At 43.9% G+C, this 17286-nt stretch overlaps 1 protein-coding gene across 1 annotated transcript in view; it reads right to left on the bottom strand.

Annotated features, from left to right (window-relative positions):
* The window catches only part of myo3b (myosin IIIB), an 87861-nt gene that overhangs the window by 38104 nt on the left and 32471 nt on the right, over positions 1-17286 (bottom strand). The window contains exons 9-22 of the mRNA XM_056289562.1: positions 13857-14012; positions 10659-10743; positions 10429-10545; positions 9796-9900; positions 9551-9634; positions 8962-9164; positions 8771-8869; positions 8537-8651; positions 8241-8367; positions 7264-7474; positions 6270-6417; positions 3717-3870; positions 2695-2783; positions 2048-2177 (exon numbers count right to left, since the gene is read on the bottom strand). Of these exons, the coding sequence (XP_056145537.1) occupies positions 2048-2177; positions 2695-2783; positions 3717-3870; positions 6270-6417; positions 7264-7474; positions 8241-8367; positions 8537-8651; positions 8771-8869; positions 8962-9164; positions 9551-9634; positions 9796-9900; positions 10429-10545; positions 10659-10743; positions 13857-14012 (1823 nt within the window). The remainder of the gene's footprint in view (positions 1-2047; positions 2178-2694; positions 2784-3716; positions 3871-6269; positions 6418-7263; positions 7475-8240; positions 8368-8536; positions 8652-8770; positions 8870-8961; positions 9165-9550; positions 9635-9795; positions 9901-10428; positions 10546-10658; positions 10744-13856; positions 14013-17286) is intronic.

Raw genomic sequence — 17286 nt, 5'->3', positions numbered from 1 at the left:
GATGCTGCGTGGCATTCCCCTCATCAAATATTCTTCTCATATATCTTATAAAGCCATATAATTTTTGTTATCCTGTTTTTTATTTTATTTATTTTTTTACATGGTGGTGGCGGTCGCGTGGTTTGGGTCCTGGCCTGTTCCGGTGGCGTCTGGACACTGCTTGGCATCCTGCGCACCATATTCTTCATGAATTTCCTAATTCCATTATAATTCTGTTATCCTCTTTTAATGTTGTATTGTGTAAACACAACATCCATTGCACGAGATCCTCCTCTGTTGCTCTCCCTGGGCGTTCCTCCTGATTTTCCTCCCTCTTCAAGGGTTTTTAAGGAGTTGCTCCTTATCCGGTGCGAGGGTGTAGGGACAGGATGTTGTGTTGCTGCGAAGCCCCCTGAGATAAATGTTTAATTTGTGATATTGGGCTACACAAATAAAACTGACTTGACTTGACAATGTCAAGCTAGGCGTCTCCAAGGGCGACCCCTAGTGGTGACATTCTGTGCCATTCAGTAAGCAGGCAGCTCAAAGTGTAAAGCCACCCTGGTAAAACAGATTTCAATCAGATCGCCAAGATAATGGTAATTTCACAGATAACAGTGAATCTATAATGTGAAGCAAAATGCAAATTAAATCCCCCCCCCCCCCTGCATTTTCCCCTGAAGAATGGATTTATAATTTTCTCACATGCTATATCTCGCTTAAAAGGGAGCTCCAGCTTTTCCAAATTGATAAGCAGAAGCTGAGCGTCTCATAGCTTTTATCTAATGAGATGATCTACAGCTTCATGAACTGTAATCACCGCATTGGACCTCCGACTCCAATGAAAAGAAGAAAATGACAAAGAGACTCGACTTAAAGCTCGCTGAGGACATACTGTGCCGGAAGAAGAAGGTAATTTGATTTGTATGTGAACTACCATGGTTTTCTACAGTTTTTCAAAATGAAAAAATTCAGACTAATTAACGTGATTCTTAATTTCTACAACGGTGTCTTTATTTGAAAAAACAGACCAAACAGTGGGGACGGGAAAAAAAAACCCAAAAAACTACATTAGAGCAAACAAACTGAAAAGCTTCTCTAATCGACGCCGTGTCAGCGTCAGTGAACAACACGGCACATCTTTGTTGGTGTTCGGTGCTTTTTGAGTACTTAAGTGCAGTTTTATTAAATCTGGTTTTGTGGTTTTATGGACTCTATTCCTCTGTGGTCATTAATTGCAAAAGGGAGTGCCCCTCCCCCCCCATGCACAACTTCCAATTTAAGTTTACAGATACAGCACGGGGATTTCTGATAGAGGCCTCTTTTGTAAATTGAAGCTCCTCATAATTCCGCCATAACCACAACGGGCATTTACAGGTCCCTGAAAAGGAAGTGAATCACATAATGTGGCTTAGCTGAAATAAAGGAGGGAGTGGGAAATTTGGTAATTTAGCACATCCATTAGCATTTCCCGCTAAGTCAAGTGACCAGGAGGCCCCCGGCCGTGGCTAATGACGGGCATATTACCACCTTCATTCACCCGACAGAAAAGAGGCAGGAAGAGTTGCTTTTGTGTTCTCTAAATACTTTTTCTTCATCCCCCGGGTATTTAGAAACCTTATCACAAAAATATCCCGCTGCACCCACAATCTGTAGATAGCGCCGAGCAGCGGGAAACCAAGAGGGACAGCTTAGCGAGAACGAAAACAGAGCCCCGTGCGGAGAGCTGAGCCTCTCAGGAGATAATGGAGACTGCAGATTTATCCACATGCGCCGCACAGAGGCTTGGAATGAGCGGCGACCAGGAAGGCGCCTTAGGAGCCACGTCTCTGAGAAACCCACTTACCTGAACGTTTCTGGAGGGCCCGCACCAGAAACCAGCACACAAATCCAAACAATAACACAACCAGAACCCTGTATTGTCGGCATTAATTTCCCACAAAAGTTTCTATAAAGTGTGCGAGATATGGGTTGGCGGTAAGAGTAATGCTCCCGACGGTGGGGATGAGCGGACAACTATTTCAGAGTCGCCCCACTTCTTACCGAGAGGCCTGTTGGGGTGGCCTACCTGTTTTTGTTAACGGGCTGGAGAACAGTTGCTGCAGAAGTTTGTTCTCTGATGTCCTCAGCACCACGACGATGTCTGCGGGAAGGGTGTCCCGGTTCTTCTCCAAAAACCCATTCACGTCGTACAACACCTGTGGAGGACAAGCACGACGCGGGTTTTTAGCCAACACACTCGAACGATCTACCCGAAAGCTTGAAAGGAGGCGTTGGCATTGACGAAAAGCTGATCTGATTTACAATCAACTCCGGGTTATCTCACACCGCACAAAAAAAACCCCTGCAAAAGGTGTTTTGGCTTTCAAGATAAATAAGAGAGAGGGAGATGATTCTGCCTTTGTTCCTGGTGTTTTTGAAGACAACTGAGGTTAAAACCCTGCCCCTGAAAAATGTTATTAAAACAGCTTCCTCAGTGTTGTATAGTACCATGAACCATGTGAAAAGACATCTATTTATTCATTTGTTTATTTTGGAATCATAACTTTTTACTTCATCTTCCAGGCGTTTTTGTGATAAAGAGGTTGAGATTTCGTCAGAAAAACTGACCTTGTACTTCAACCCACAAAATCAGCACTTGCTATACTACACAACCAGTGGCCGGGTCAGTGTGGATGACAGCAGAGATATCGACGTAGGTGAGATATTTGATACCTTTCCTGCATAATGCTGAATTCCAAAGCAAAGCTCCACGCGTTTCGGTCTCCAGAAGTACTTGTAGCGCAAATTGTCCTCGAATTTATCTGGCACAGGAGAACGGAAAAACAAGCAGGATGAAAATAACATACGATGCGCGAACAATATTGCAGATGGCGACATGGCCAAGGATTTCTGCAGCATTCAACAAAAAGACAAAATGGAGTTAATGTGTCATCACCCCTTCTGCGATCCATTTCGGAAAGCATCTATACCAGTGGCGGCTGGCCAGTACAGGGCGCTGGGGCGCCGCCCCCTTCAAATATCAAGATTGCAAAATCTACTTAAACATATTAAATATAATTTAGTTGTATAATGTAAATAATTATGAAACAAACGTGTTTTTCAGTCTGTGGGCGCCTGCCAGCAGCTTTAAATATTGGTTTAAATGGTATTTGGTTGATTTCTGTCTGAATACATATACTTCCTGTTTGAATACATATACTTCCTGTCCGAATACATATACTTCCTGGGTGAGGGGCGCCGGCTAAACCATACCTTATGTAAGCCCTCAAACTTGTGATGAGCAGGTGACCTGAGGCTGCTGTCTGATTGGTTTCTTCAGATTTTCCAGGGGGCGCAGTTCTGTGCGCCCCAGACACTCCCTCTTTTATTGGCAGCGAGTTGGTATTGTTTTAATGTTTATTGATCTAATGTGATGGGACAATTCTCACGGCTGTCAATCATGTTCACACCCACCACCACGCCTCGTCTCGACTGTCAATCATCCACCGTCTACGAACACTGATAAAATCTATAGGCTACATTGTCCTTCTTAATAACTCTGTGACTGTGTGGACATTAAAGCAGCTGTCAGGTGTGCTGCACCAAGGTAAACTGCGCCCCCCCCCCCAAATTTTTAGCACCAGCCGCCACTGATCTATACTGTATGAGCCAAAAACGTTAACTGGTGTGCTCGCACTAGTGCATTTTCAAGTCACTGAGCACTGCTCCACGCCCGGTGGAAAGCTGGGTCTTACCCACTAAGGTCTGCTCCGTGGCCTGGGGGAAGCGGCTCTCCTCGTCCAGCAGGGAGAGCAGACCCATGGGCTTCTGCAGGAACATGTCGAGGATGGGCCTGTTGTCCTCATACTCCACCAGGCTGGCATCCACTCCTTCACTTTGGTACTCCATCTAATAAGAACCATCCAATGCACAACAATCTTAACAGTTAATGATTTCACTAAATGACCCAATTAAACCAATCTGGGATGAATATGATTTCTGTATGTTTGGACGGCGAAAAAAAAAAAAGCGGAATGTCTAATTAACAAGACCAAACAGATGCAGTCGTCCTCAGTTCTGTGTCTATAGCTGAAGTTCACTGTTAAGAGTCCTTTACTGAATGCATAATACAGAACAGCTCTGAAGTAACAAATAGAGCCACTAACTTATTCATAATTTATTTCAATTTGCAAATAACCCAGAGTCATATCATATCGTTGCATCTGTTTAATTCAGATCAAAAAGTTCTTTTAAATATATATTTTACTAATAAAGGAGAACCAATGGATCTAAACCGCCCTCATGTTTAAGTCATTAACTTTGAATAATCGGCGTCTGTGTACAGCTGGATTGAACGCATCCTAACCGCGAAGAACTCCCTCTCTCCTTTCCTTGAACAACGATTAGAAGCCAAGCACAGACACCGAGACTAGCAGGACCCTCAAAATAAAAGTAAATGAGCACAAACTAGAATTATTTTGACCCTACCTGTGATAAATGTAAATCAGCACCGGCCACTTTAATTCACATGTTTTGCTCATGCCCTTATCTGCATACATTCTGGGGTTCAATTCTCACATGTCTGAGTGAAGCCTACAACATATTAGCTGAACCAGATCCACTGATTGCCATCTTTAGTGTAAAACCACAGATCCACTGACCCCCATCTTTAGCGTAGATCCACTGACCGCCATCTTTAGTGTAAAACCACAGAATGCTATCTGGTCAAGAAATATCTCTAATACAGTTGCTTTTACTTGCATGCTAGTGCGTCGTTTTAGACCCTGTTACACTTGGTTTTAAAATGTGTATTGGGAGATCGGATCACAAATGGACAGCGAGACACGTCGCCGTCCACACCTGTGTCTCTCATGCGCCTCCAAATGCATCCCGCTGACCACTTGCGATCGGATTTCGTTACTCCGAAGAAGAAGATGCCCTGTTAGGTCCTTGTCAGGGACGCATCAGGACGCATTACCGTTTACACTACAAAAGAGATGTGGTCAAATGCGTCCCACACCACCTCGGCAAGTGGTTTGAGTAACCGGCTCGCAAAACGTTTCGGTGGTCGTTTACAGGTGTATTTAGCGCTGTCCACTTGTGACCCGATCACAAAAAAGAAAAGCATTTTAAAACCAAGTGTAAACGAGGTCTTGTTTTGCTCAACTAGAAAAACCCCAAAACCGCCTTCCCACGCCAGATGGCTAAGGGATGTCATGTTCCATCTAAAACCAGAAAAGATGAAATTTACTTTAAGGGGGACAAGGCTGAGTTCAGTAAAACGTGGACCCCATTTATATCTTATTTCACTACTGTTCCTGGGATAACGAACTGGAACGCTCTAATTACTGTATGGAGGAATGTAAGAATGTGTGGATTCATATGTGTAGCTGTATAAACGATTCCGTTCTCTTACGTTTTTGCTTTTTTTTCTCTCGCTCCTTTGTGAAATTTACACCTTTAAGTAATTTATTTTACTATTGCCGTTGTTATTATCATTTGAATTAGTTGTGGGCAGTTGTAGCCTGCTGGGGTGGGACTGGGTGGGGGGATGGATTGGGAGGATGCGTTGGACATGACAGAGGGTTGGAAAAGGGGAGGCTCGCTTTAATATTTTACATGTTATATAATACTGTATTATATATTTCAGAATATTTGGGGGAAAAAAACTCAATAAAAAGACGCTTTAAAAAAAAAAAAACTAGAATTATTTTCCGTTGCGCTGCTGAATGGAAAGCGCTCTTCCTTTATGAACGCGTTTCTTGGAATTCCTTTCAGAGAGACTGCTGGAAAGTCACCACTAAACTAAAAGGACATTATTATAAAAAAAAAAAAACAGCTCTTGATTAATGTCTGTTCAATACAATCAAGGCGAAGAAAGACGTTTTGCAGTCCTGGGTAAACAACTTTGCTGAATCTATTAAGAGAGTAATTTTTGTAGTGCACAAAGAGAATAATCAGTCCCTTACATATTTGGCTATGAACAAAATAATTGACGTTAATATTACCCCTGCTCTAATGGATGTGTAAGTACACAGTTAATATCAAGATGTTTTTCCATAATGACGCTAAAAATAAAATCTGTTTTGTGCGCTATGTGTTGTTTCGGAGGAGGGCATATTGAACATTCGGTTGGAGCTTTTATCCCGTGCACTGCGGTGCAGTGAGTGCATTCCTCTTTCCTTTCTTTTCTCTCAGAGCAAGGTGCATTATTAGCCTCGGCATTTAATGCTGCACCGCATCGCTTCAAAGTCTTCGCCTGGATGTCAAACAAGGTGCATTTCGAGGCGTCTTTACCGAACACTCACCAGTTCAAGGGCAAATATGTGCTGGTTGAAGTAAAACTGGATCTGCTCATTTGCGATGTTGATGCACAGTTGCTCAAAGGAGTTCTTCTTGAAGTTTTCGAATCCAAAGATGTCCAGGATTCCAACATTCATGCCGCTCTCCGCGGCACTTCAAAGGAGAAAAGGGGGACAAACAAACTTATTCTTCTATGTAGCTGAGCGAGCAAATCCCCAGCAACCACATTAATTGATAAAACTTTAATGACAATCCAAGTTCAACCCAAATACAGAATATCTGGTCTGAACGGGCTAGTCGGAGGAAAAATCACAAATAACAGCTTTCAAACACACGCAGCACACACGCCGATTTCATCTGTCTTTGCGGACTTTACCTACACGGTCACTTCAAGTGCAACAAACAAACGTAAGGAAGATTCTGGTGCACAGCGGCAGAACAAAACATCTCGCTCCAGTTTTGTGTTTCATATGCATGGCTCGGAGCCAGCCACCCTCCATGACCAGTCATTATCCGCTGCGTGCAGAGGTCACCTTTAGCTTGTGCTAAGGGGTTATTAACGGCAATAAGAAAAACCGTACAAATGATTGGAGTGGAGACAGGAACTCAGGCTTTTGTATGTCTCCGAGAGATGATTCTTTGACAGTCCACGCTCACATTTATGAGGGAGTTCTTGTGGATCAATGAACAACCCACTTACAGTCTCTGTGAAGTCTTTAATCATCTGAATATTATTTTCTCTGCACGCATCTCTGTATCAAAAATTTATTAAACTTCTTCTACTCTCCTTTTGCCGGTCTTGTGCTTGCCCATTGATATTCCCCTCTGTGTGTTTGCCTCTGCCGACTTGTGTCTGTCTGCCTCCGCAAACTTCCGTAAAGGTCAATGAAGCTTTGGAGAGACGGCACGTGATCGTCTGAGATGACTTAAGATGAAGAGACCAGAGAGGAATGGCAATAAAGCAACACTCACAGACACTCAGCCATGGCCTACACTCACCACATATTCGTGTCCGGCTGCAGCAGGGCATTGATACGGTTTACTATCCAGCTGAAGAGGCGTCCGTACAAGGCCTTGGACATAGCGTCTCGGACGTCGGTCGCTTTATCCACCGTATTAGTACGAATGATGGTTTCACCTCTGGTGACCACGCAGTGGGAGGTTAAGGCCTCCTGGAGCTCCTCGGGTCCGATGCTGAGGAGAGACGCCGCTGGGAGGTGGAGTGGTAGAGTCCATCAATTCAATTTGATGATGAGAAAAGCACACTTGCCCAGCTGTAAAATTGCGACTACCGTTCTGATGAAAAACCGCTACCTGTAGATTATTATAAATTGTCTTGCTTCTGTATGGGTTTTACAGGGTTGGTAAGAATTCGTGTTTTTTTTTTTTTTTTGTGGATCGCCCCCCCCCCCTTTTCTCCCCAATTGTATCCGTCCAATTACCTCACTCTTCCGAGCTGTCCGGGTCGCTGCTCCGCCCTCTCTGCTGACCCGGGGACGGCTGCAGACTACCACATGCCTCCTCCCATACATGTGGAGTCGCCAGCCGCTTCTTTTCACCTGACAGTGAGGAGTTTCACCGGGGGGACGTAGCGCGTGGGAGGATCACGCTATCCCCCCCCCCCCCCGAACAGGTGCCCCAACTGACCAGAGGAGGCGCTAGTACAACGACCAGGACACATACCCACATCCGGCTTCCCACCCGCAGACACGGCCAATTGTGTCTGCGGGGACGCCCGACCAAGAGGTAACACGGGGATTCGAACCGGTGACCCCCGTGTTGGTAGGCAACGGAACAGACCGCTACGCTACCCGGACATAAATTCGTGGGGTTTTGAGTGTGTTTCTATGAGTAGGATGTTTGAATTTGTTTATTGTCATTTTAACTGACCTCCCTTGTTTTCTTGGTAACACAACACAATACAAGATATTAGCAAAATATCACAAAACACACAGTGTCCCACACAAGTATCTCACCATTCTCTAAGGCCTCGGAGTTAGGCACTTCACTCTTATCGGTTTGGTGCTGGGATGTGATGGAAGTGAATTCAATATTTCCAGTATTCAAAATGGCCGATAGGATTCTGCATACAGAGTTGACCTCCTACGACCAATGAAAAGAAGAAAAGAAATTACCATACAGCTGAACAAAAATATTACAGTGATTCATACTGAAACACGTTTCGTGTTTATCACACAGTAAAGGTTAGCGTATTTAGTACAGGACACAGTCGGTGACATTTTTAAATTCTCTGCTCTTTCTATCGGCATACCTCCTCGGTAAAGCCAATGATTCGGAAGCAGTGCTGAATTGCATCGAACTGATCCTTATACAGTTTACTGGAGACGATGTCTTGCATCACTTTAGAATGCTGACTGTCCATGTACCTAGAGATCGAAAATGGTCAGTGGGAAGTGTCACCATTGTAGTCATCGTGGTCAGTGACTCCTCAAATGGCAAGTGAGTGCATAGGAATTAGATCAACAACCTAACCTGCAGCGCTAACCTGGGAGGTGTCTTGTCTGGTAGCCTGTAATTCTTCAGTTTTTCCTGGTGATAAAGCCCGGCATATATGTAATAAAATATGTGGAAGTTTTTTTCCCCCCTGAAGGAAATCAAAAAGAGAAGCGTCACCACAATCCAGACTTCACTGAGACAAGGGCTAAAGGCCTAGAGGCAAGTCTGAGCAGCACATACGGGGCCTGTTTGATGACTCTCGACTTTTCCAGTAGGTACTCCGACATCCTGGCCCCCATGACGGCCCCAGTGGGCGTGAACTTCATTTCTAGGTACTTCCCGAAGCGACTGGAGTTGTCATTGATGGCCGTGCCCGCGTTCCCGAAGGCCTCCACGAGCGAGTTCACCTGCAAAATCTTCTCTCGCAGCGTCCGGTTATTTGCCTGAGAACGACATTAACTCTGCACTGATATGCGGCTTTGAGATGGCTGTACACACTAAATAACCATACCTGCAACACCTACATGCTAATTCTACAGTTATACAGTTGTGCACAGTGAAATTTGTGCATGTTATAGACAAGGCTCAGCATTTTCAGTTTTTACCGATTTTCCCCGAAAAATACCCAGATTTTTAAACGGATTTTCACCCCGGATTTTATGTTTCCACGAATCCAAAGGTTGTTCCTGTTCATGTGAGGTTATGTGACAGTGTCCACTTGTGGCGAAATGCATCACGCTGGATGGCTTTGAAAAATAAAAACCGAAAACGCTGAGCCTTCGTTATAGACTATGGAACATTCCAGAGACTGGCTGCACAGGTACCATACCTTTCCCAAGAAGGTCAGATGTTGAACAATCAAATGGGCGCTTTCTGTTTTCCCCGCACCGCTCTCCCCGCTGATGATGATGCACTGGATTAAAAGGAGACAGGTTGATATTCTTTTATTACAGAACAGCTTTAGTTCAAACGGCCAAAAGTAGCACATTTCACAAAATACCATAAAAATCTTTCCTTTCATCATCAAGTGATCACTGTAGGACATTTCCGCTTGTCCAGTGATATTTATGGTACCTGATCTTTGCAGAAAGTCACCATGCTTTGGTAGGCCGCATCCGCGGCAGCAAAGATGTGCGGAGGGTTGTCGGCTCGCTTCGCCCCATGGTACAACTTTGAGAACTGAGGACAGACAGAGGCGCACGCATTCACTGAGGCGGCAATGTTAGCAGCATCGATAAGTACATTACATTACTGTGTATGAAACCTCTCAGTAAAGGCACATCAGTGGTCTTAAAAAAAGAAGAAAAGTGGGAAGACGGTGGCGCAAATTCACGTTTGCAGTGGGTCACCCAGTACCGGTGTGGGACGACTGCGGTGCGAATTCACGTTTGCAGCAGTCTCACCCGTTACCATCCATGCAGTGTCTTTGTCCACATCTGCATCTAAGTTTGTCTTCGTTTCTGTCGACAGACTGACAGCCATCCTGGCTGGCGTTCGTTCTCCTGGACAGTGATTTTTTTGTTTGTTTAGTTTAGCTATATGTGTTAGTTTGGATATATGTGTTCTTGTAGTCCTTGTAGTTTTCGGATGTGTTTTTGTCTTTGTGTTGCACTGCTGTGGGCTGGGGGAAGCGATGTTTCCTTTCATTTCATGTGCGCAAGTGCATGAAATGAAATGACAAAGTGTTTCGGATTCTGATTCACCAACCTGAGGAGAGTAGATGCTGAGACTCTGGAAGGGATTGACAGCGATGAGGATGTCGCCGACGTAAGTGTATATCTGGAGCTCATCATACCTCCTCTGGAGATGGCCAATTATTGTCTCCTACAGGGAAGGAGAAACATGTTCAAAACTCACTGGCAGAGCTAATGGGCCATCAATTGTGTTCAACCCGGAACCTGGTCGTTCGACGGTGAGGTAAACAAATTAAATCCTACCTCATCCAAGAACTCCAGGTTCACCAGATCATCATCAGGACAGCTCTCTACTATGAGAGTTTTACGAGTATTGATCCGCTCGTGCCTATATAAAGCAAAGCATATGATGACACCTGAGAAAGCTTTAAAGGGACAGACCGACGCAGACAAATGAGGAACAATAATCTGACCGCCTGGATCTGAGACCCATTCACATCTGTGGCTTGTTTATGGCCATTCAGTCCCCTCCCTGGAGGGGCCTCTCCCATTATTATAGGCTGTGGGTGCACTTCATCCCTGTTTTGACCTTTTGCTCTAAAATGAGACCCGGTGGGTAGAGGTCAACAAAGAGCCAGCTGGCTCAATGGGACCCTGCAAACCACTCTCCACTCTGTGGAGGAGGGACTTCAAAGAGTGTGTGAGGGTGTGTGAAGGACAGAGAGACAGAGAGAGAGAGAGAGAGAGAGAGAGAGAGAGAGAGAGAGAGAGAGAGAGAGAGACAGATAGACAGACAGACAGAGAGAGAGAGAGGGAGAGAGAGAAAGAGAAACAGGGAGAGATACACAGAGAGAGAGAGAGAGAGAGAGAGAGAGAGAGAGAGAGAGAGAGAGACACACAGAGAGAGAGAGAGACACAGAGAGACACACACAGAGAGACAGACAGACAGACAGACAGACAGACAGACAGACAGACAGACAGACAGACAGACAGACAGACAGAGACAGGGAGAGAGAGAGAGAATAAAGTAACAGCTGAGACTCAGGCTGTGCTGGACATCACCAGAGAGAGAGAGAGGCTTGTCTGCATCTGCTGGTTCATGTGCTAAATGTCCTAAATGTTAATGTCTTACCACTAATATTCAGTGGCGGCTGGCCAGTACAGGGTGCTGGAACGCTGCCCCCTTCAAATATCAGGAGATGAAAATCTGCTTAAACATGTTAAATATAATTTAGTTGTATAATGCACATAATTATGAAACAAAAGTGTTTTCAGTCTGTGAGCGCCTGTCAGCAGCCATTAAATATTGGTTTAAATGGTGTTTGGTTGATTTCTTTCTGAATACATATACTTCCTGGGTGAGGGGCGCCGGCCAAACCATACCTTATGTAAGCCCTCAAAATTGTGGTGAGCAGGTGACCCGATGCTGCTGTCTGATTGGTTTCTTCATATTTTCCAGGGGGCGCAGTTCTGTGCACCCCAGACACTCCCACTGTTATTGGCAGTGAATTGGTATTGTTTTAATGTGTTTTGATTAAATGTGATTTGACAATTCTCCTGGCTGTCAATCATGTTCACACCCACCAACACGCCTCGTCTCGACTGTCAATCATCCACCGTCTACCAACCCTGATAACATCTATAGGCTACATTGTCCTTCTTCATAACCGTGACTGTGTGGACATTAAAGCAGCTGTCAGGTGTGCTATGCCAAGGTAAATTGCCCCCCCCCCCAAATTTTTTTAGCACCAGCCGCCACTGTGCATGTCTATATGTGTGTGTGTGCACAAGAGCTTTTACTACATTTGGACAACGGGCCTTGTGTAGAACAGACTGCAGTGGGGTATGGAATAACCACCTCTGCTGTCAAATTTAAAACAGAATTTCAAAACACCTTCTCAGAACGCAAGTCGCTGCGCATCGTTCAGCCTTCTGGGAACAACCTGTCTATTTCCCATTCACAAACGGTATCCACATTCCACGACAATAAATAATTAGTCATACAGAGAGAATAAGATAATATTCAGGCTTCAGGTTAAGTTATCCCCGACCCCCAACCCCGTTGTTATTCATTTCCTATTCTGAATATGGTGGAATTGTCAGAGGAGGTAAAGCCATATCCTACATGTCCCGAGACTGGTCCCTGCGGTGCCAGCAGAGACGTTCCTCCCCTGAGAGGACTCGGCACCCCTGACTTGTGTCTTACCTTTGGCTTTGAAGTACATGGCGCTTTTCCTTCCTACTGCGGCCGCTCTTAAGTGCTCAGTGACTTGACTTCCTATCTGGACTTTATTGTGTGTCTGATCTCTGGCGTGAGAGACTATACTGGGCCGGCCCAGTTCCTGCCCTACAAGCTCCTAATCCCATTATCCACTTTCACTGTGGATTGGAACTCGGGATCAGACTCAGATGCTCAAATCACACACACACACACACACACACACACACACACACACACACACACACACTGGCAGAAATAAACAGAGCTGGCATCATATCAAGATTATCTGTCAAGGGCAAGCTTCAGCAAAGAAATTCTTCACAATAAAGAGAAGATATTTTTAAAGTCAGTATTTCTCAAGTGTAAATAACAGGAGATGTGGTATTTACACACACACAGAAGAAGGATCTAGAATGGAGAGCAGAATGAGAATGAATGGTCTTGTCAGTACGCCCAGCAGACAGACGTTTGCTGATTCGGTAACCTCATTAGCTCGTGCATAAAGAATGCAGATGTTACGGCTAACATCTTACTGTTTTCCACAAGGAAGAAATCGATTTTGGGCAGTGTATTTTACTCCCTCGTCGGTCTAATCATGCGGGTGGGGGGGAAACGCTTTGCACTAAACGCTCCTTGCCAGACCGTTACCACATCCACCGGACTAAATGGCTTTTATTAATCTAAGGTTAGTTGGCACACTCACTCCTACCAAATTAGTCGCACTCCCCTAAATTCTCTTTCATCACATACTGTAATGTCCATTACTGGGGCTCATCTTCATTTCTCCTAGCCTGTAAGCAGATGAGACCCTGCCCCCTGCTGGACAGAAGAAAAACAACTCCACTTCAATTTTATATCCACCACTTCTACGTTGCCCTAAAAATGGTCAAGTCAATTTTATTTGTATAGCCCAATATCACAAATTACAAATTTGCCTCAAGGGGCTTTACAGCAACACAACATTCTGTCCTTAGACCCTCGCGTCACATAAGGAACAACTCCCTAAAAAAAAAAAACCTTTAACAGACATAGAAGGTCTCTTTTACTTCCTCTTCAGAGACTTAAGTAGGGGCATAGGCACTCACAACTGTTACCATCTGGTTGTTGGCAAGCAGCAGACAGATGGTCATGAGATGGACAACAAAGAGCACACCACTGACACCACTGACACAAGGGCACAAGTGAAATGTGGCCAACTTGGTCCCGTCGGCGTGTCATTTGTTCTGAGAGCAGTTTTAGAACTGAAAATCAAACAATGGCGACCGCTTTCTGGGACTTACTTGGTTTTGGTTTTGCAGCCCAGGTTTTGCTGCTCCTGAATTAGGACGGCCAGCTGCTGACTCAGCGCCACGTCTTTGCCGTGGGCCTGCTTGATGAAGGGGTGCTCCAGGAGGTGAGTCACAGATGGACGTGCCTCAAAATCCTTTATCAGACACCTGCACACACATACACACACACACACACAGAGACCCACACAGACACGCATGCACACATGCAAACACAAAAACACACAGTGACTTCATCACATAGTCCATCATTCGAGAGATAAAGAAACCCTTGGAAACTGGGACACTCAGACACAGGCAACTGTTTAAGGAAAATACCGCATTAAAGGTTTTAAATACTCAAAAATAGGACGAAGCTTAAAGGTGAGCATTCACCTGAACATTGTAGAAAGTTGATTTTTTTTTAAGTTGAATTTTTTTGCCCTCTGAGTTAGCTCTGCCACACACTCAGTGGGAAGCCGGCCGGAAGCTCCTCGCTCATGTTTCTGAGTCTGGGTCACTGAGAGATCCCTCGCTCTCTCTACTGTCTGGATACCACATGGTCATCATCACCATGGCCCCAAGTCCAAACAAACTCAGCTCTGGTACAACAGTAAGCCCTATCAGCTGCGCACAGTGTTTGCTGAGATGTCCCTTCACTTTGTGACACTAACCAGTCTCTGCACATCAGCAGCAGTTATTCTGTTTATCTGCAGAAGTTATGCTGTTTTTCTGCAGAAGATATGCTGTTTATCTGCAGAAGTTATGCTGTTTTTCTGCAGAAGATATGCTGTTTATCTGCAGAAGTTATGCTGTTTATCTGCAGAAGTTATGCTGTTTATCTGCAGAAGTTAGCTGTTTACCTGCAGAAGTTATGCTTTTTATCTGCAGAAGCTATGCTGTTTATCTGCAGAAGTTATGCTGTTTACCTGCAGAAGTTAGCCGTTTACCTGCAGAAGTTATGGCGTTTACCTGCAGAAGTTATGCCGTTTACCTGCAGAAGTTATGGCGTTTAACTGCAGAAGTTATGGCGTTTACCTGCAGAAGTTATGGTGTTTACCTGCAGAAGTTATTCTGTTTATCTGCAGAAGTTATGCTGTTTATCTGCAGAAGTTATGCTGTTTATCTGCAGAAGTTATGCTGTTTATCTGCAGAAGTTAGCTGTTTACCTGCAGAGGTTATTCTGTTTATCTGCAGAAGTTATGGTGTTTATCTGCAGAAGTTATGCTGTTTATCTGCAGAAGTTATGCTGTTTATCTGCAGAAGTTATGCTGTTTTTCTGCAGAAGATATGCTGTTTATCTGCAGAAGTTATGCTGTTTATCTGCAGAAGTTATGCTGTTTATCTGCAGAAGTTATGCTGTTTATCTGCAGAAGTTAGCTGTTTACCTGCAGAAGTTATGCTGTTTATCTGCAGAAACTATGCTGTTTATCTGCAGAAGTTATGCTGTTTACCTGCAGAAGTTAGCTGTTTACCTGCAGAAGTTATGGCGTTTAACTGCAGAAGTTATGGCGTTTACCTGCAGAAGTTATGGTGTTTACCTGCAGAAGTTATTCTGTTTATCTGCAGAAGTTATGCTGTTTATCTGCAGAAGTTAGCTGTTTACCTGCAGAGGTTATTCTGTTTATCTGCAGAAGTTATGGTGTTTATCTGCAGAAGTTATGGTGTTTATCTGCAGAAGTTATGCTGTTTATCTGCAGAAGTTATGCTGTTTACCTGCAGAAGTTATGCTGTTTACCTGCAGAAGTTATGGCGTTTACCTGCAGAAGTTATGGCGTTTATCTGCAGAAGTTATGGCGTTTACCTGCAGAAGTTATGGCGTTTATCTGCAGAAGTTATGCTGTTTATCTGCAGAAGTTATGGCGTTTACCTGCAGAAGTTATGGCGTTTATCTGCAGAAGTTATGCTGTTTATCTGCAGAAGTTATGCTGTTTATCTGCAGAAGTTATGGCGTTTATCTGCAGAAGTTATGGCGTTTACCTGCAGAAGTTATGGCGTTTATCTGCAGAAGTTATGGCGTTTATCTGCAGAAGTTATGGCGTTTACCTGCAGAAGTTATGGCTTTTATCTGCAGAAGTTATTCTGTTTATCTGCAGAAGTTAGCAGTTTATCTGCAGAAGTTATTCTGTTTATCTGCAGAAGTTAGCTGTTTATCTGCAGAAGTTATTCTGTTTATCTGCAGAAGTTATACTGTTTACCTGCAGAAGTTATGGTGTTTATCTGCAGAAGTTATGGTGTTTATCTGCAGAAGTTATGGTGTTTATCTGCAGAAGTTATGGTGTTTACCTACAGAGGTTATGGAGTTTATCTGCAGAAGTTATGGTGTTTATCTGCAGAAGTTATGGTGTTTACCTACAGAGGTTATGGAGTTTATCTGCAGAAGTTATGGAGTTTATCTGCAGAAGTTATGGTGTTTATCTGCAGAAGTTATGGTGTTTACCTGCAGAAGTTATGGTGTTTACCTGCAGAAGCTATGGTGTTTATCTGCAGAAGTTATGGTGTTTATCTGCAGAAGTTATGGCGTTTATCTGCAGAAGTTATGGCGTTTACCTGCAGAAGTTATGGCTTTTATCTGCAGAAGTTAGCAGTTTATCTGCAGAAGTTATTCTGTTTATCTGCAGAAGTTAGCTGTTTATCTGCAGAAGTTATTCTGTTTATCTGCAGAAGTTATGCTGTTTATCTGCAGAAGTTATGCTGTTTATCTGCAGAAGTTATGCTGTTTATCTGCAGAAGTTAGCTGTTTACCTGCAGAAGTTATGCTTTTTATCTGCAGAAGCTATGCTGTTTATCTGCAGAAGTTATGCTGTTTACCTGCAGAAGTTAGCCGTTTACCTGCAGAAGTTATGGCGTTTACCTGCAGAAGTTATGCCGTTTACCTGCAGAAGTTATGGCGTTTAACTGCAGAAGTTATGGCGTTTACCTGCAGAAGTTATGGTGTTTACCTGCAGAAGTTATTCTGTTTATCTGCAGAAGTTATGCTGTTTATCTGCAGAAGTTATGCTGTTTATCTGCAGAAGTTATGCTGTTTATCTGCAGAAGTTAGCTGTTTACCTGCAGAGGTTATTCTGTTTATCTGCAGAAGTTATGGTGTTTATCTGCAGAAGTTATGGTGTTTATCTGCAGAAGTTATGCTGTTTATCTGCAGAAGTTATGCTGTTTATCTGCAGAAGTTATGCTGTTTTTCTGCAGAAGATATGCTGTTTATCTGCAGAAGTTATGCTGTTTATCTGCAGAAGTTATGCTGTTTATCTGCAGAAGTTATGCTGTTTATCTGCAGAAGCTATGCTGTTTATCTGCAGAAGTTATGCTGTTTACCTGCAGAAGTTAGCTGTTTACCTGCAGAAGTTATGGCGTTTAACTGCAGAAGTTATGGCGTTTACCTGCAGAAGTTATGGTGTTTACCTGCAGAAGTTATTCTGTTTATCTGCAGAAGTTATGCTGTTTA

This window comes from Lampris incognitus, chromosome 11 (genome assembly GCF_029633865.1).
Source record: "Lampris incognitus isolate fLamInc1 chromosome 11, fLamInc1.hap2, whole genome shotgun sequence".
NCBI lineage: Eukaryota > Metazoa > Chordata > Actinopteri > Lampriformes > Lampridae > Lampris > Lampris incognitus.
The sequence above is the reverse complement of the archived record's forward strand: the minus strand, read 5'-3'. Positions and strand labels throughout refer to the sequence as shown.